We start from the raw sequence: 17,673 nt of genomic DNA, 5'->3' as shown, positions 1-17,673 counted from the left end.
GTGAAAGGCTAATGACAGAACAGCCTGTACAAGGTGCATCCTCTACATTGCAGTAGAGTGAAGCACAGTGAAACCCTTGAGATGCAGTTGGGATGGAAAGGAACTCCATGAATTCTCTTATCTGCTGTACTAGTGCACTCATATTGTCTGAGAGATTGCTAGACTGTAATTGAGATAATGTGGCTCAAACTGGCAGATTTTACTTGTGGAAAAAAAATGTTTTCCCTGGAAACATGTCTAAAAATAGATTACTTGAGTTAATGAGAAAATGTGATATGCCTTACAAAAACCAAGTTTACCAACCTGTAAAGGCTTTATCGTTATTGATGTAGTCATATTCCCAGATATTCCCTGATCCTCAGTCAAATAAAGGTTGCATAGGGAGGCACTCCCTGATGATGAGTCAAATATATTCAGTTTTAGTCTTAAATCTTCCACTACATAATTGAGCCATCTTGATCTCAACTAGTTGTTTTCAAAGGTCTAGCAGGAGGCTTGGGATTCCTAGGACCTCCAAAGCTGCCTCCAAGTGCCTGTATAGCTAGTTCCCTAACTCCGTCTTTAACCAGACATTCTATGTTTATGTATTTGGAGTGCAAGTTAGATTTTATTTAGAAAAAAGTAAGATTTCTGACAAGTCAGCTGTTCATACCATTTGAATATACAGCACCTCTGGTCTTCATTTTCTCATCTATAAAATGAAAGTTTGGGCTCTGTGATGTCTAAGAAATTTTCATCCCTAAATCAATGATACATCAAATATTTTTAGGTGGCTTGTCCATTAATTGCAACAAAATTTTAAAGATGAATGATACGCGTGAGTTTCTCTGAATCCATTTTTTAAATTGTGTTCATTGGCACACCTCCTAAGTGTAATAACATCATTTTTTGAAGGTGGCACATCATTGGCAAAAGTGAATGTTCATCCCTTTGTGGTCAAGGATATAAGTCACTGGACGTCTACTGTATGAAGTATTCCATTCATAAAGGACATACTGTTCCAGTAGATGACCACTACTGTGGTGACCAGCTTAAACCTCCGACCCGAGAACCCTGCCATGGTGACTGTGTCTTAACAAGGTGGCATTATTCAGAATGGTCCCAGGTACAAAGAAAAAGATTGCTTAAGAAAAGTTGCTTCTTTTTTTTTTTACCTCTAATTAAATATTTTCACTCTAGAGTTTTGTTAACATTTTTATTTTGTGTCCATTTGTCACCACTTTTCATTTTTTAATCAGTGTTCCAGGAGTTGTGGAGGAGGGGAGAGGTCTCGAGAATCTTACTGTATAAATAACTTTGGCCACCGTCTTGCTGACAGAGAATGCCAGGAACTTCCCCGAGTGACAACTGAGAATTGCAATGATTTTTCCTGTCCCAGTTGGGCCACTAGTGAGTGGAGTGAGGTAACATTAAACCCATGAGGCTTAGAACTGTTATAACGTTGTGTAGGAGAGCTTTGCAATCGAAGGCTATATAATTCAAAAAAAATATTTCAACTTATTTTATCATGTGGTAAATAACTTTATCAAGGTAGTGAAACATTTAAAAATGGTTCATTCTTTAACTGTTTACAATATCTGGCCAACAATGACATACTGGTGTTTAATCTATAACCACTTTCATAGTGTCCACAGTAGGCTGAGATATACACTTGTTCTAAGGTTAGTTTTGTACCTTTGTTTCTGGAACAAATGGACATTGCACTGGGATTTGGGCAGCAGAAGTTTGGGATGGCTGATTTTACCCCATGTATATCTCTGATTTTTCTGAGGAGTGAAGGAAAAATGTCCTTAGGAATGGTCTTTCAACTGTATTTGAATATGCAGATTGATCATTCATTATATATTTTGTAGGTATATGTGCTGACTAATACTGAAAATAATGGTCAGTTGTATTCTTACAGTGTCTTGTAACATGTGGAAAAGGAACAAGGCAGAGGCAGGTGTGGTGTCAACTGAATGAAGATCACTTGAGTGATGGCTTCTGTGATCCAAGCACCAAACCTGGGTCTCTGAGGCCATGTGAGCTTCATGCATGTGCTTCCTGGCAAGTAGGACCATGGGGTTCTGTGAGTATATGATAAGGGTTTTTCTGCTCTAATCCGTCATTACAGAATAACACAGAAGTTGTGGTGTATTCACTCTTTAGTGGCTGCATCTAAATTTGGGTGTTTTTTTGGAAAAAGATTCCTGAAATGTAAATCCCTACCTGCACAATTTTGTCAGTACTGCTAATGTTGCGGTGGTAAATATTCTAACTTTGCTTTTTAATTCAGTTTTGTTAAGCAAAATGCTACAAATTTTATGCTTTCATGAGAACCATATTCAATATCCTGTAATAAACCATAATGGAAAATAATATGAAAAAGAATATATATATAAATAACTGAATCACTTTGCTTTACACCAGAAACTAACATAATGTTGTAAATCAACTATACTTCAATAAAAAAATTTATGCTTTCATCAGCTTTATTTAAACTATAGACATTTTCATGTTCAGTGTCTAAATTATTATCTTTACTGTATTTAGAGTAGGCATTGTTGGGAAGTTTTGCCAAACAGGCAGCTAGGAATCTGCTGGATGAGGGTGGGCAGTTTATTATCCTACACAGGTTGCCACAGTTGCTGGGAAAGCTTCTCTCATCTGCCCTTTAACCCTGTCCTATGCTCTTCCTTCTTTATCTCTTTGAAATTTACTTGGCGTATTAAATGACATGCATACACCAGGTCGATTTTGAAAAGTATTTAGTTTCCCTAAACTGTATTGACTCTGCCTCCAAAATATCAGGCTTCTATTGATATTTTTACATGATAACTTTTTAAAGATATAATAATTGTCCATTTTAACTTCACTATTTTATTAGTATCTCCATAAATTTGAATAAAGATGTGTGTTGATTCAATTTGCTCATTTTAAGTCTAGAATCTGGTATAAAGGACTAATAAAAATATCTACTGAAAGTATATTCTTAACTGTCTATTCGCGAAGAAAATTAAGTTTATGTAATTTTTGAACAATGGTGTTTGGTATCTGCTTATATTCTTTCAGTGCACAGCCACGTGTGGACAGGGGTACCAGCTGCGTGCTGTGAAATGTGTCAATGAGCTACTTAGTGCAGTGCTAGATGATAGAATGTGCCATGGAGCTAGTCGCCCAAGTGACAGGCAGGTAAAGGACACCTCTTCATGGATTATAAACAAAAATGTTTGATACAGGAGGATTATTGATATGTTAAAATTATTTCCATAAGTATTTTTTCCACTTAAACTTCTATGCCTTAAAAATGTATGTGGGGGACTTCCCTGGTGGTCCAGCGGCAAAGACTCCATGCTCCCAATGCAGGGGGCCTGGGTTCGATCCCTGGTTAGGGAACTAGATCCCACATGCTGCAACTAAGACCTGTCGCAGCCAAATAAATAAATAAATAAATATTTTTTACAAAAGGTATGTGGGCATCAGAAAGTATATTGTTCTTGCTTTTGCCAGCTTTATTGATGCATTTTTTTTTTTTACTCTTCATCTGCCATTGGATCACTCATTTAACTTATATTTCTGTCCTTTGAACTGCAGAAGGCTGAACCTCTAAAGCGTGTCGTACTGCCTAAGGGAGCATCTTGTGCTTATTCAGGAGGTTTCAGCTTAGTGGTATTTTTGAAGGACTATTACTCTTTTCTTTTCAACCATCAGGCAGAATGATCCAAACTTTAACCTTCAGAGTCATACTATCCACTTCTAGCCCTTGATAGTATTTTGTACTTTTGAAAAATATAAACCTTTACATCGCTTCTTTGTAGTTTAGTATGCAAATGTTCTTTACTTATATATGTGGACGATGAAATGAAGTATAGGATTTAGTATAAAGCAGAATGTTAATTAATTCATTGATGTTTTGTGAGACCCATTTTTCTTTTGAACAGGACTGTATTGTTACACCTTGCCCAATTATCCCTAAAATTGGGGCCACTTCATTACCAGCCCTTCCCATGGGAAAGATAGCACAATGGCGATATGGTTCTTGGACCCCAGTAAGTGAATTCCTTTAAGAGGTACAGTGTTTCTACTATGGAGCCTTTCAGACATCCACAAAATAGTTGCTACAGATTTGCCAAATTAATGTATGCATTCATTCTCAGGTATTTTGATGAATATAAGTTTTAGCATTAGATAATTTAATGACTAAATCCTGTTCTGCCTTTCACGAGCTCTGTGTCTCTGGGAAGAAATTTAAGTTTTCTAGCTCTATTTTCTGATCTACCAAATGGGGATGATAATATTTATTGATTATTTTTTTAACTTTTATTTTATTTATTATTTTTTACAGCAGGTTCTTATTAATTATCTATTTTATACATATTAGTGTATACATGTCAATCCCAATCCCCCAATTTATCCCACCACCACCACCCCACTTTACCCCCTTGGTGTCCATACGTTTGTTCTCTACATCTGTGTCTCTATTTCTGCCTTGCAAACCAGTTCAGGGGATGATAATATTTATGTCCCAGGTTGTTATGAGAAGCAGATGTGACAGGCTTTTTATCAGCCTTTATTTAAACTACCACATATTCATGTTGTTTTTCTAAACTGAAGGCTTTAATCTTTTCAGAGTATATACTTGCTTTAGTATATATGAAAATATATACTAAATATATGAAAGATATATGAAAATATATGAAAGATATATTTTTAAGTTTCACATATTCTCTGAATATTTTAATTATGAGAGCCTATCTACTCTATTACCTAGGTCTTTAATAGTTATCTTAAATGATATCTTAAGATTCTCTTATATAAAATATTTTCTGTTTTTTTTCTTAATTTTAACAATCAACTAATCAATATTCCTAGAAGCTGAGTATTTTGTTTCATTATCACAAATATCTGATTTGTGAAATTTATTTTCTAAACTCATTGGGATATTCACTGCCCTGTCTTTGACTCAGAAATGATGCCAGGTGATAGTATTTATAATTTAACTTTTTTCAATAAACTTGAGGCTTAGAAATTTGAGCAACAGCCAAGTGTAAGGGATGTGGAAATGTCCTGTATAACTCCTTGGTATTATTCAATTTTTTTAGTGCTCTGTGTCTTGTGGAAGAGGGAATCAAGCCCGCTATGTAAGCTGTCGTGATGCTCACGATGGAATAGCAGATGAATCATATTGTGCCCACTTACCCCGACCAGCTGAAATAGCTGTCTGTTTTAGCCCTTGTGGAGAGTGGCAAACAGGGAATTGGTCACCTGTAAGTATTTTTATGTGAAAAAAATGAAATGAAATATTTAAATATAATACTTGCTATTTAAGAAAATGTAGTTTATTGGCTGAATTTGTGATCAGTGTTCAGCTTCCTGTGGCCATGGAAAAACAACTCGACAAGTTTTATGCATCAACTATCATCAGCCAATTAATGAGAATTACTGTGACCCTGAAGTCCGCCCTGTGATAGAACAAGAATGTAACCTGGCAGCCTGCCCTCCCACATACAGCCACTTTCCGAGTTCCTCTGAGCAGCCAAGCCATTTTCCAGGCAGGAATTTTCCATTAACTCACAAACCAGAAGATAATCAAAATCAGGGGGTCCATCCATCAATCAGAGGAAACCAGTGGAGAACAGGACCATGGGGATCAGTAAGCCCTCTTTATTGAGTTATACTAATTCTGTAATTTTGTTATGTTATATGGCCTTTTAACAGATATGTATGTAATGACATCAAATGCTTTTAATGCTAAATTTTTCTGAAGATCAGTAGTTTAAATCTTAAAAGGATTAAGCAAATTTTGATGCAGATTACAAATCCCCAGAGTTCTTATTGAATTATACAGTAATGTGATATTGTGATTACAGAGGAATGCACTTGAAAACAATCCCAGAGTTTATTATAGTAAAAATAAAAGAAAATCTTTTAAGTGTTAAGACTACCAGTGTTTATGAAGAAAAAAACCCCCAAACCCCAGAAATTACTCTGATAGCAGTGCAGTAAGCTGGAATAAAATCATGATTACTAGAAAAGGTACAACTGTGGTTCATATTTTATATGAGAGTAAAGATACCAAATAAAGGAAAACAGTGTGAAATTTAGTAACTTAATATTATCTTTTGGTTTTTTCCTTCCTAATGAGACCTGAAAACTTTAATTCCTTTTTACTTAACACTTAGGACAAGGGTGAATTTCCTTTTGCAAGCTTTAAAACTTCACCTTTCCATCAACAAATTCTAATGAAACCCCTAGTTAAAACCCAAGTGTTGGTTATGTTGTGTTAAATAAAACACATTATGTATTTAAAAAAAAAAAACCCAAGTGTTTTTTGACAGATATTCTCGATTCAAATTATGATTCCAGTGAGGGGGGTTTTAACGTGGAGAGCTTGAATTTGAGTCAAAGTACTGTTTTTATGTGGGGTTTTTTTGATGTAATTTTGTGCCATGGAATCTGCAGTTTGTGTGTTCCTGTGTTCCATCCTTTTCAGTGCTCTAGCAGTTGTGCTGGAGGTATTCAGCGTAGAGCTGTGGTTTGCCAGGATGAAAATGGACAAAGTGCCAGTTACTGCAATGCAGCCTCCAAACCCCCAGAGTCAAAGCACTGTGATTCGGGACCTTGTCCACGGTGGAGCTACGGAAGCTGGGGAGAAGTAAGTCATACTACCTCCTAAACTTGTGGAGATTATGACATCTCCCAAGACTGAAAGTTAAGCACTTCATATTGTTACCGTTGGATAATCTTACTTCACTGTACTACAGAGAATTTTTTTTTTAAATTGAGTCAGTGAAAATATATAAATCACTCATTCATGATAGGAAATATATACTCCAGATTTTTAACAGAATCCTTTGTGCTAGCCAATAGGTCTGTGACCTACTAAAACCTCTCTAAAAGTAGTATATTATTGTTTTAATTTCTTAGAAAATTAGACTGATATAAAGATAGACAATTAGAGTGATATATAGGCATGTTTATATCCTTATATCCATATCAAATGAAGGCTGAACCATTCATTTGCTGAATCTTTTAAATGGAGAGCTGTCAATTATTGAGCACTTTCTTCATGTCCTGGCATTCTTTTAGGCACTGGGATTATGAAGATAGTTTAAAAAATGGTTATAATGAATACTAATTCCACCTATATTATGCATGAGAAAGAAGAAAGACTTACATTGGCTTTGGATGAATAAAACAAACCGCCTAATTTAATTAGTCAAATATTTTTGCTGAATGATTTTAGTACATATTTTCTCTCCATAAGGATTTTTGAAATCATTGTTTAAAGATACACTCTGACCAGGTGCTAATAAATAGCAAGTACCTCTTTAAAATGTACTTTTACTATTTTCCAAAATGAAAGTAACCTTTTCATTTCTGAGTTAAATCTCATAGTGAAAATTCAAATAAAATGAAAAATTGTGAAAAGATAAGAACTTTTAACATTTGATACATTTCCTGCCAGACTTTTGTTCTGTGTGGGTTCCAGAAATAGGTTCATACTATACATGCCACTTTGCCATCTGCTGTTTTCATGTAATATATATATATTGAACATCTTTCTATGCTTATAAATTTTGATCTCCCTTATTAGCTTTCATGGCTACACAGTCATCTTTTGATAGGATACCATACATTATGTAGTTAATACCTATTAGAGTACCAATTCTCAAAATTTTGTCTTTTTAAAAAAAATTATAGAACTAAAACTTTGACTTATTTTTTACCCAGGAAGAATGTTGAGAATTATAAGGATTCTTATATTTCTTATATAAGAATATAAATATATTCTTATATATTTCTTATAATTATAAGATTATAAGAAAGGATAACTTTAAACTCTAGCAATACTGATTATGTACTCAACATTGAATAAAGCAATATAATATTCTTTTTGAAGCCACATAGTTTTGATTTTTCTTCTTATTTTTAGTGTACACAAACATGTGGAGGAGGAATAAAATCACGATTCGTAATATGTCTATTTCCCAATGGCCAAATGTCACAAGAGCAAAACTGTGAAATCTTAAACAAGCCACCTAGTGTGGTACAATGTCATGTGCATGCTTGCCCTGATGATGTATCATGGCATCGGGGACCATGGAAATCGGTACGATAGTATTCTTATTTTTATCCTTCTGTTTGGTTTTGTTTTTCTATGTTCCTTTTACTTTAATTTCCTCTCTTCATAAATTGTGATGCACACATTTTATCTTCTGATTTTTTTTTAAAGCAGACCATTGGCCCTCTTGGCTTGATAGTTTGAAAGAAGAATCATTCAAATTCAAGTACTGTAATATATACATATATATAAAATAGTTTTATATGTATTTATTTTTTTATAAGTGAATTTTGAACCATAGCACTATTCTAATGGAAGTATCTTTCTCCAGTACACCGTTGGCTTGCCCACAAATTAATTGGAAATGTTTTACTATTTACATTTGTACATAATGTTAACATTGTGCTTATAACAATGGCGAGTTAAGGCTGTGTCTTGTTTGAGTATATAACTGTTTGTGGCTTTTGTCTGTCAATGTCCAATAACTGATCTAAAAGCAAGTAACATTCTTGTTTTTATCATTGTTAAACTTAGTATTTTGTTTGGAAATGTGAAAATATTGTATTAAAAAATATAGAGAAATTTACTTACACAAAGTAAATTAATTGTTTACAGTTTGTCACATACATCATGGAAAAGTATGATTTATATAGTAGTTTATAAGAATATTCATTTCTTCCACTGTGTGGAGTTACTGTGTTTTGAGCTCTTTTAATTTTTTATTTTTTTTGAGCCATAGACAAAATCCATAAATATTTATGAATGATTAATTTCCTCTAGTATTTTTCAAATACCAGGCTTTGAAGAATAATTAATATATAAATATATTGAAATTAGCATTTTGGTCACTTTTGATATTTTAAATCATGAACAACTAAGTATACTTCTCTCAGGTGAAAAACTGATTGGAGTCTATAATCTATTTATAATTAAATTTATAAAGTTAAACAGTTCTTTATTTGGAAAATAATTATAACTCTGGTTTTATCTCCAACCCTGATGTGTACACTTGTTTTACTTCACCCAAGTCAAAGCTTTATGATGAAATGTAAACCTGTTTCAATTCATGCTATTTGAAGAACAGGTCAAGTTCCAGTTCAGACTGAAATTCATCTTTAGAGTCAGTGTGACTGATACAAAACAACAGAACATTTTAACTTTATAGGAGAATCTTAAAGTTAAGTTGCTGCATTAGAAGTAGAGAGCCATTACTTTTCAGGAACTAACAAAAAACATATTTTGCTATGGAAAGCATTCACATATTTACTTAATAAAATGTTCACTGACCATCTGCTATATCCTAGGTACTGTGCTACAGTAATAATAAAGACATATTTCTTACCCCTATGGAGTTTACAGTTTAGTTGGAGAGATGTGAAATACTGTAGGAACTCATTTTAAAGATATTTTTTGTTAGTCATTTTAGATTGGAAATTCACTTTCTCCTTACTATATCTCTGTTACATTTTCTTTCATTTTATTGGTTTAATTTGCAAGCCTAGTTCTTAATAAGACTTAATCCATAGATTGCCTTCTTGGAATTTTGCCTCAATTAGGAAAGCAGACACAAAGGTTTTATTTTCCCCACTCGTTCATGAATTCATTAATTCACGAAGCATTAGACATTTACTTATGTCTCCTGCTTTGTGCTAGATATTGAAGTTCCTAAAATTAAGTGCTTTTGAATCAGATTTTCTATTTCAGGGGTCAGCAAACTATGAAATCTGGCCCATTGCCTATTTTTGTAAATAAGTTTTATTGGAACACAGTCATGTACAATTTTTTATGTATTATCTATGGCTGCTTTTGCACTACAAAGCAGAGTTCATTAGTTGCAATAGAGACTGGCCCTCAAAGCCTGAAATATTTACTATTTGGTCCTTTCTGGGGAAAGCTTGTTGACTCCTGTTCTATTTAATAACCTTATAAAACTTTTTAAATTTAATGTAAAATGTACTTAAAGTTATAGCATATTAGAATTACAAATATTTATTTGGGGTCAGTTTTAGATGTTTTTGATCCTTTGTTTAACATTTTTGAATATCTTAATGTTTATCAATCTTCTCTACATATTCACTGTAGTATTCACATAATTTTTCCCCAGCTTTATTGAGTTATATATGGTCATATTGTATAAGTTTAAGGTGTACAACATCACACAATGTTTCTTGTATTGGAATAATATCTAATACTACATTCCAATATATTTGTGTCATGTTATTTCTTTGTATGTAAATGATGTCATAAGTGAAAAACCTGAATGTTCATTAAAGACCCTGTGTAGAGGTAACTTTTTTCAACCTCACAAAAAACAAATGACCGAGAAAACAATAACCACAAATTAAAAAATAGTAAGACAGAAATATAAAAGTCTTCAATTGTTTAATACATGTTTGTTCCACAAAGGAGTTCATTGACTAATTCAGTCTTTGCACTAGGAAAGAACTATATTTTTTTTGATAAATTGAAGATAAAAATTTAAAAATCACAGTAGATGTATATATCAGAATTTTTATAAACTTTATTTATTAACTTTTTATAGGCATAAAGTAAATATATATCATTAGAGCACCTGGATTTCTTATTATATGAAGAATTTTATTCCTTAAATTAGCCTTTTATATTAAAAGGGTTTAAGTGATCTGAAGTTTTGTTGTTAAAACCAGATATAACCCTTTACCTCTTTCAGTGTTGTTACATATTAGCCAAATTTCAGAATATCTCTACTTAACATATCAGGTTGATATTCTTTCATGTATAACTTTAATTTCAAATCCTATTTACTAGGTTAGAAAATTAAGAAATGTATGTGTATGTATATATATACGTGTGTGTGTGTGTATATATATATATATATATATATATATATATGACATGAAATCTTAAACACTTTTCATTTTAAAGCAAAATTAAAATACCAAGTGCTAAATCATTAAAATGTAACTAGGAAAAATGTTGTAAGTATACATTTAAATTTTCTCCATGTTGGAAACCTTGTGTTGTAATAATTTATAAGCATGATTAAAGAAAGGAATAAATAAATCTTAACGTATGTCTGTTAATTTAATGACTGCATTTTTGTGATTAGTCAATGTGAAATGATTGTATTTTAACCCTTGCTTATTAATGATGTGTTGTGGCTTTGTGCTTTGCATAATTCACATGTATGTTATATTCTTATTCCTTGGATCAATACCTAACATGTTTTAAGTCACTGAACAGATCCTGTATTGTAATGAATGCCTCTTTTCTTTTGATGTATTTTTCTTAAATAACAAATTGTTAATTTTTCTTATTAAACATTTAATTGTTGAATAGTATATGTTTTCATAATTTTACTGAGTATATGTATAAGCTACTGCTATTTTTCAGATAATCCTATTAGAAACTAACATTGGTATTTAAAAATAAGATTTATTATTGGCTATCAATTTTTAAATACTAGAGATTTTAATATTCTTTTCATATATTATAAATAATGAATAAAAATTTGTGATGTAAGCAAATTTATTTAGTAAATTAACAATAGATGTGCTCATGCCCAGGGTAGTCTTTAAAAGATGAGTAAAAGTTTTATTTTTCCTTTATATTGTAAGGGACACTACATGTAACATAAACTATTCTAGCAAATGCTCTTTAAATAAATTTATATTAACTTATCTTTATTTCCCCCTAAACCTCATTTAAGTGACTTATTTTCCTAGAATATTCCTACATAAAATGAATATTTTTTTATTCCCTACGTAAAATGAATTCATGTTTGGTAAGAAAATGATGTGTATTCCATTGTGTTCTGGGGTTAATAATGATCACACAGAGGTAAAGAGAGTATTTTTCCCATTCAAGATTGTTTTTTCCTCTAAAAATGAGAAAATTATTTTTAAAAAAGGAAAGCTTGATACTTGAACCCTCTTGATGCTAGTCCTTTTCCCCAAGTGTCTCTTTTTAAAATAATACCTTCCTGTAGCATTATGTTAAAAAATATATATATATGTGTATATATATAGAGAGAGAGCACTAAATTTCTAATATGATACAATGGAATGTGATAAATAGAGGTGCTTTCAGAAATGAGCATGGGGTAGCCGTACACACCTAGTAAATCTGCAGTTTGTCAATTTAACAGTTTTGTATAACAAAAGAACACTGAGAGACTGAGCAGAGGGGTCGGGCAGCCTCTTAAACTGTAGCTCCCACTCAAGGTGGAATGAACTCGGGAAGGAACTTGTTACTGGCTCCACTGCTCCTAAGACCAGAATCAGACAGGGGAACAAGGTAATGTGTGGGGAAATGGTTTCAAGAAACTGTCAATTCTTTGTAAAGTGGAGTGTTCAGTAAAACAATTTATAGTAATCGGTTATTTTCGTAAATTTGGAAAAGACAAACGCCAGTATAACAACAGACTGGAAATCTATTTGATTTCCAATTTATCATAGAAATCTGTTGAAATAATGTTTCCATTTATTATATTGCCATATCATTCTATGGTACATTCATCAACTCTCCCCCAAATTATGAGCATCCCCTACGTGTTCGGCGTTGTGTTAGTCACTAGAGGTAAATCAGGCACAATCCCTGTGTACAAGGAGTTTGCAGTTTAGTGGTGAATGTACCAGATAAACAGATGATCAGAAGCAGAATGGGATTCCTCTTATTTCAGTAACAAATTTGTGATTTATAATATTGAAGACTCATAATATTGGGGACTCAAATGATTATAATTATCCAAGAATTGGTAATAAGGATTGTATTTGAAAGCATAGTAATTATTCCAAGAGATCCTTCTAGAAAGCCTTAACTAGCAGGAGGTATTCCATTATAACCTGGCTAGAGATGAGTGGTGTCCAAGTCTCTGTTGTAGACGAATAGGTTAGCTTTTGCCTGATCGCAGCATCTTTTTCTTTTGTCTGTGTGTGTGCATAGATTTCATGAATCACCGAAAGGGAGAATGTAGACTGATTTATAGTTTGCCCTAGATATGATGCTTTGAAAATAATTTTGGAGATACAAATGGACCTTGCAGTTTTGAAATGTGTGACTTAGGAAAAATTTAAGGAGATAATCTAATGATGAGAGTGTAAAAAAGGATACTTGTAAGTGTGTTTGGTTGAGTGAAGTTAGAATGTAGAGTTTAAAATAACTCTAAAAAACATGTCAACGTGAAATGGTGATACTGCTATATTTTTCTTTATATGAAGAAAATGGATGGTCGTGTTTCCATTGTAATTCTATTTTCCCAGGCATAATGCTTCAGAATGTTTAAGAATTTCTGGAAATAGATTTTTAGATGTTCTAGAAGAACAGTCTCAGTATTCTACAATATCTATGTGCTGTATGAGATATATAGGCATGTTAATATTAGTGCATTTATTAGATCCCTAATTTTTTGTTATAATTTTGTGTCGACTTTCGGTAGACTGAGAATCAGATTTTAGTTCCTATATAATTACAACAGAGTCAAACATTAACACTTTAAAGGGTCTATTTGACATTTTCTAGACAATTAATTTCTAATTTTTAATTATATGTACATCTCTCAGTAAAATATTTTGATCACATACCCTTATATATTTTTATATATCTATACATTGCAAGCATAAACTAATATATAAATGTGATTTATAGAACATATACATTTAAAAGGATAAGATGAATATTTAATATTAAATATATTTTTAATTTTATTGATAATAAAGTTTTTCTCTCAGTGAACTATTATTGTACTCATCTCATGTTTAAAAAGTGGTAGAATGTTTCATTAGTTTGAAAATCTTGTTTCAGTACTGTTAGAGCAATTCAAAAGTCTGATTTATTCCAATATATGATTTCAGTAGCTTCCATAGCTGAAAAAAATTACTTTGCTAAATGCATACCTCCATATAGCAAAGTTTATCACTGGATGTTCCTGTTATAAACTAGTCATTGATTTTAAATCATTGGATCATACCAGTTATTTTAAAAAAATTTACTGAAAATTGACAAATTTCCATTTTTCATTCTGTCATTTGCTTCTTGAAAAGTACTGGAAGGGGTTATATCTTTATATTTTAACAAATACTGTTAAAACAGTGAAACTGAAAGATTTGGAAGCAATTTAAACTTATTAGAAAATCTTGCTCCAAAGTTTTAAAAATACACTGGAGAATTTTTATCGTTGGCATACTTATGGTAACAAAGTCCCATAACACTAGAAACACTTCCAAACATTTCAAAATGTTCTCTCCTTAGAAGGATTTTCCAAAAGCAGTTGCCTTCTCATTCAATCTTAAATGTCTCCTTTATCTTAAAGGAGAGATTATAAGTCTATTTGTTTAAGTGACAGGTATAACATTTTAATCCTTATCATAGAAAAAATCAGCAAATTTGGAACAAGACTCTTTTCATAATAGAAAAATTAGTAATTCATCTTCATGATCCCATTTGGTAACTTGAACACAATCGGCAAAACTCTGTGGCTTAAAACTGAAAAACCATCAGGAGCAGTGTGTCATGGCACTCATCTGATTAGAGTGTTATGAGTTGATACATGTACTGTAATCTGTTCATCTTCCTAAGTGGGTGTGTGTGAAGTGTGGTGGGTACACTGAAAGTGAGTGACAAGTGAAGATCTCCCTGCCAGGATACCTAATATGCATTACATATCAGGCTGACATATAACCCCATATAGTAAAGCTTATTTTCTTACTTTAGATGAAAACAAATGTGAACAGAGACTATTAAAAAATGTTTTTTGTACTCCATTGAATCACCTTGCCTCTGAGATATACTTGAGACTTAACGGTTCAGTACATCTCTAAAACCTTATATGTTACACAGTAAAGATTGGAATTATGTAATTTGTTTTCATAGACACCATCATCTGCTTCTTGGTTGTACTCCCCTACCCACATGATTGGGTAAACTTAAACTCACCAATGTACCTAAATCTAGTAGGCTATATCTAGGAAGGTACTCTCTCATGTCCTATTGTGATATGACCTTTGCACTAAAACCCTGGTATCATATAATATGCATTATATGACATTCATATATTTGTGAAAGTTAAATGATGTATTACAAAGTTTTTGGTAGATCACATAACAAATTCTTCTCTATCAGTTGTAACTGAGCTCTAAGGTGATCCTCTAAGACCGCTCTGAGCTATTTTCAATCTCCCTGCACTTTTGACATTTTGCAGTTGTGACCCAGGGAAACTCAGAGACTTTGGAGGTAACTATAAAGGGAATGGTGGCCACTGAGCTCCCCAAAATTAATCCCCATCAATCCATTCAAGATTATTAAGAGCCCATCTATAACAGGCACTGGGCTAAGAAAGCTAAAGATGAATAAGAATGATATACTGTACTCAAAGGACTCACAGTCCAGGGAAAAAATAAATATATACACAAATCCCAAGGCAGAAATGGATGTCATGGAAAGTCAGAAAATGTGCATCCAGTTGGAGAAACGTAAGGCTTTATGAAGAAGGCATAAGCCTTGATGGGTAGATAGGATTTGAGTGGGAAAGGAGGAACCAGGTTGGAGATCACCCTGAGCAAAACCAGAGGCCAGAAAAAGTAGTTATTTGACTAGTGTAGGTTGGTTTGTGAGAGACAAGGGGCAAGAATAAAGTTAGAAATATGAAATATGAATTGGGCCATAGCAAGGAGGACCAATAAGTATCATGCTTAAGAGAATTTAAAAATGGAAAAATTCTTTAAGTTTGTTAAAAAACATTGAATTTTTTGGAGTGGGAACACAGCAGTGTTTTAGGAAGATTCATAGGCAATTCTCATCATAAAGTATAAACACATTGAAAATATCAGAGACTGGAGATGAGAAGTCCAAGAGGGGACTCTTCTAAAAGTTTAGAGTGATGATTTAGGGCCCGTTCAGTTACTCATCACGTGTTTATGGATTACTCACAACACTCAGGTTGTAGTGGAGTAGAAGAAGCTGGTAGAGGAGAGATTCATGGGACTATTTTTTGCAAATGGGAGGAAAAGATGTATAAGAGAACATCTTGTCAAGTACTGTATTGTCAAGATAATAAAGTTGAGAAAAGTCATGTTGGATAATTTTGAGATAAATTAATTTTGGGCTTGAAGAGTAAAAAATTTGGGCAATGAGTCAAGAATTTACTATGATTAGAAACTGCAGATTGAGCAGCCCGTTTGATGGTGTATAACTTGGCTTTGTATTAGTTTCACGTAAGAGAATATAATCTTGACTTCACCAAGAGAAATGTAAATTTTCATTTACCAAAAGAGTTTGAAGCAATATCATTATTCCTAAGCCTACTGAAACTTTTAATAGTAAGAAAATTCCAGATCTTGTGATTAAGAGTTGTGGTGTTAGAATGCCTACGCTTGAGTTAAAACTGCTATTATGTAACTGAGTGACTTTTGGAAAGTTACTGAACATTTCGAAGATTTTGTTTCATAGAATATAATAATAGTGCCTACCGAAAGAGGACACTTTTTAGTATTAAATGGACAATGGGTAAAGTAATTAGCATAGGGCCTGTTTAAACTTAAAATTCAATGTATTTTGCTTTTTATTATCACTTATCCAATAATAAGTACTAACCCTCTTTCCTCAAAAAGCTAAAAATCTGAATGCAGTAGATAAGTATAACACATTGAACAATCTGAAACAAGATCTACTGAAGCAAAAATACTCTAGTGTAAGAAAGAAATCAATTCAGACTAGAGTTTGGCTTCTTCTTCAAACTTTTAAGAAATGTGACATTCAGCAATACTTTCAATCATAAAGGTACAATTCAGTGAATTTTAGTGAACACACCTGAGTAGCCAGCACCCAGACCAAAAACAGCACCCCAGAAATTTCCCCACATACCCTTTGCAATCACTATACACCCCAAAGCTACCTGTATTCTGACATCAAATATCACTTATAAGTCTGCCTGTCTTTGGACTTTATACAAATGGAACTTAGAGAATTTGTTTGTGAGAGGCACAATATGACATTTGTGTGATTCATTCATGTTGCAGGTAATTGTAGTTTCTTATTACATTCTAGTACTGTATGAATAAATTTGTTGTGTGACTAAATTAATGAATTTATATGAATATTCTCCAGCTGACAAGCAATTGGAGTTGTTTTTAATTTGGGATTTACAAATAATGCTGTTATGAACATCTCTCACACATGTCTTTGGTGAACATGTATATGCACATCTGTTGGGTAGGTAGACAGGAGTTGACTCTTGGTTAATGCTTAGGTTCTGGTTTAGTAAATACTGACAGACAGTTTTCTGAAGGGTTGTATGGGAATTACAGTTGCTCCACATCCTTCTCAACACTTGATATTATCAGACTTTAAAATTTATAATCTTCATGTAGTTCTCTTAAGTTATTCATTCAGTAGATATTTACATAACAGTTAGTGTGTGTTAACGATGGTTGCATAGTACTAGGTGTGGAGGATAAAAACACGAATGTATCAGGAGATAGAAGATATTACATATTACAGCTGGTTAAAAAAAGACTAAAGCAACAACAAATTAATACATTTAAAGAGATGACTATCATCATTTTTGAGACAAACATTTCTTTTAATGTGATATTTATTAATAGCAGGAAATATGACTCTAACCTAGTTTCAAAATATAAATAAAAACAGAATTG

The 17,673-nt window shown here is 32.6% G+C and overlaps 1 protein-coding gene across 3 annotated transcripts in view; it reads left to right on the top strand.

Moving 5' to 3' along the window:
* The window catches only part of ADAMTS20 (ADAM metallopeptidase with thrombospondin type 1 motif 20), a 188,927-nt gene that overhangs the window by 107,567 nt on the left and 63,687 nt on the right, over positions 1-17,673 (top strand). For 2 of the 3 annotated variants that reach the window (XM_082635388.1, XM_082635386.1), the window contains exons 20-28: positions 895-1,105; positions 1,239-1,403; positions 1,904-2,068; positions 3,052-3,171; positions 3,921-4,028; positions 5,082-5,246; positions 5,342-5,632; positions 6,473-6,634; positions 7,916-8,092. In XM_082635388.1, the coding sequence (XP_082491514.1) occupies positions 895-1,105; positions 1,239-1,403; positions 1,904-2,068; positions 3,052-3,171; positions 3,921-4,028; positions 5,082-5,246; positions 5,342-5,632; positions 6,473-6,634; positions 7,916-8,092 (1,564 nt within the window). Of the gene's footprint in view, positions 1-894; positions 1,106-1,238; positions 1,404-1,903; positions 2,069-3,051; positions 3,172-3,920; positions 4,029-5,081; positions 5,247-5,341; positions 5,633-6,472; positions 6,635-7,915; positions 8,093-17,673 lie in introns of those variants that run through there. The other variant, XM_082635387.1, reaches the window with a different exon arrangement.

This window comes from Mesoplodon mirus (assembly GCF_964341445.2).
Source record: "Mesoplodon mirus genome assembly, chromosome: 11".
Classification (NCBI taxonomy): Eukaryota; Metazoa; Chordata; class Mammalia; order Artiodactyla; family Ziphiidae; genus Mesoplodon; species Mesoplodon mirus.
The sequence above is the reverse complement of the archived record's forward strand: the minus strand, read 5'-3'. Positions and strand labels throughout refer to the sequence as shown.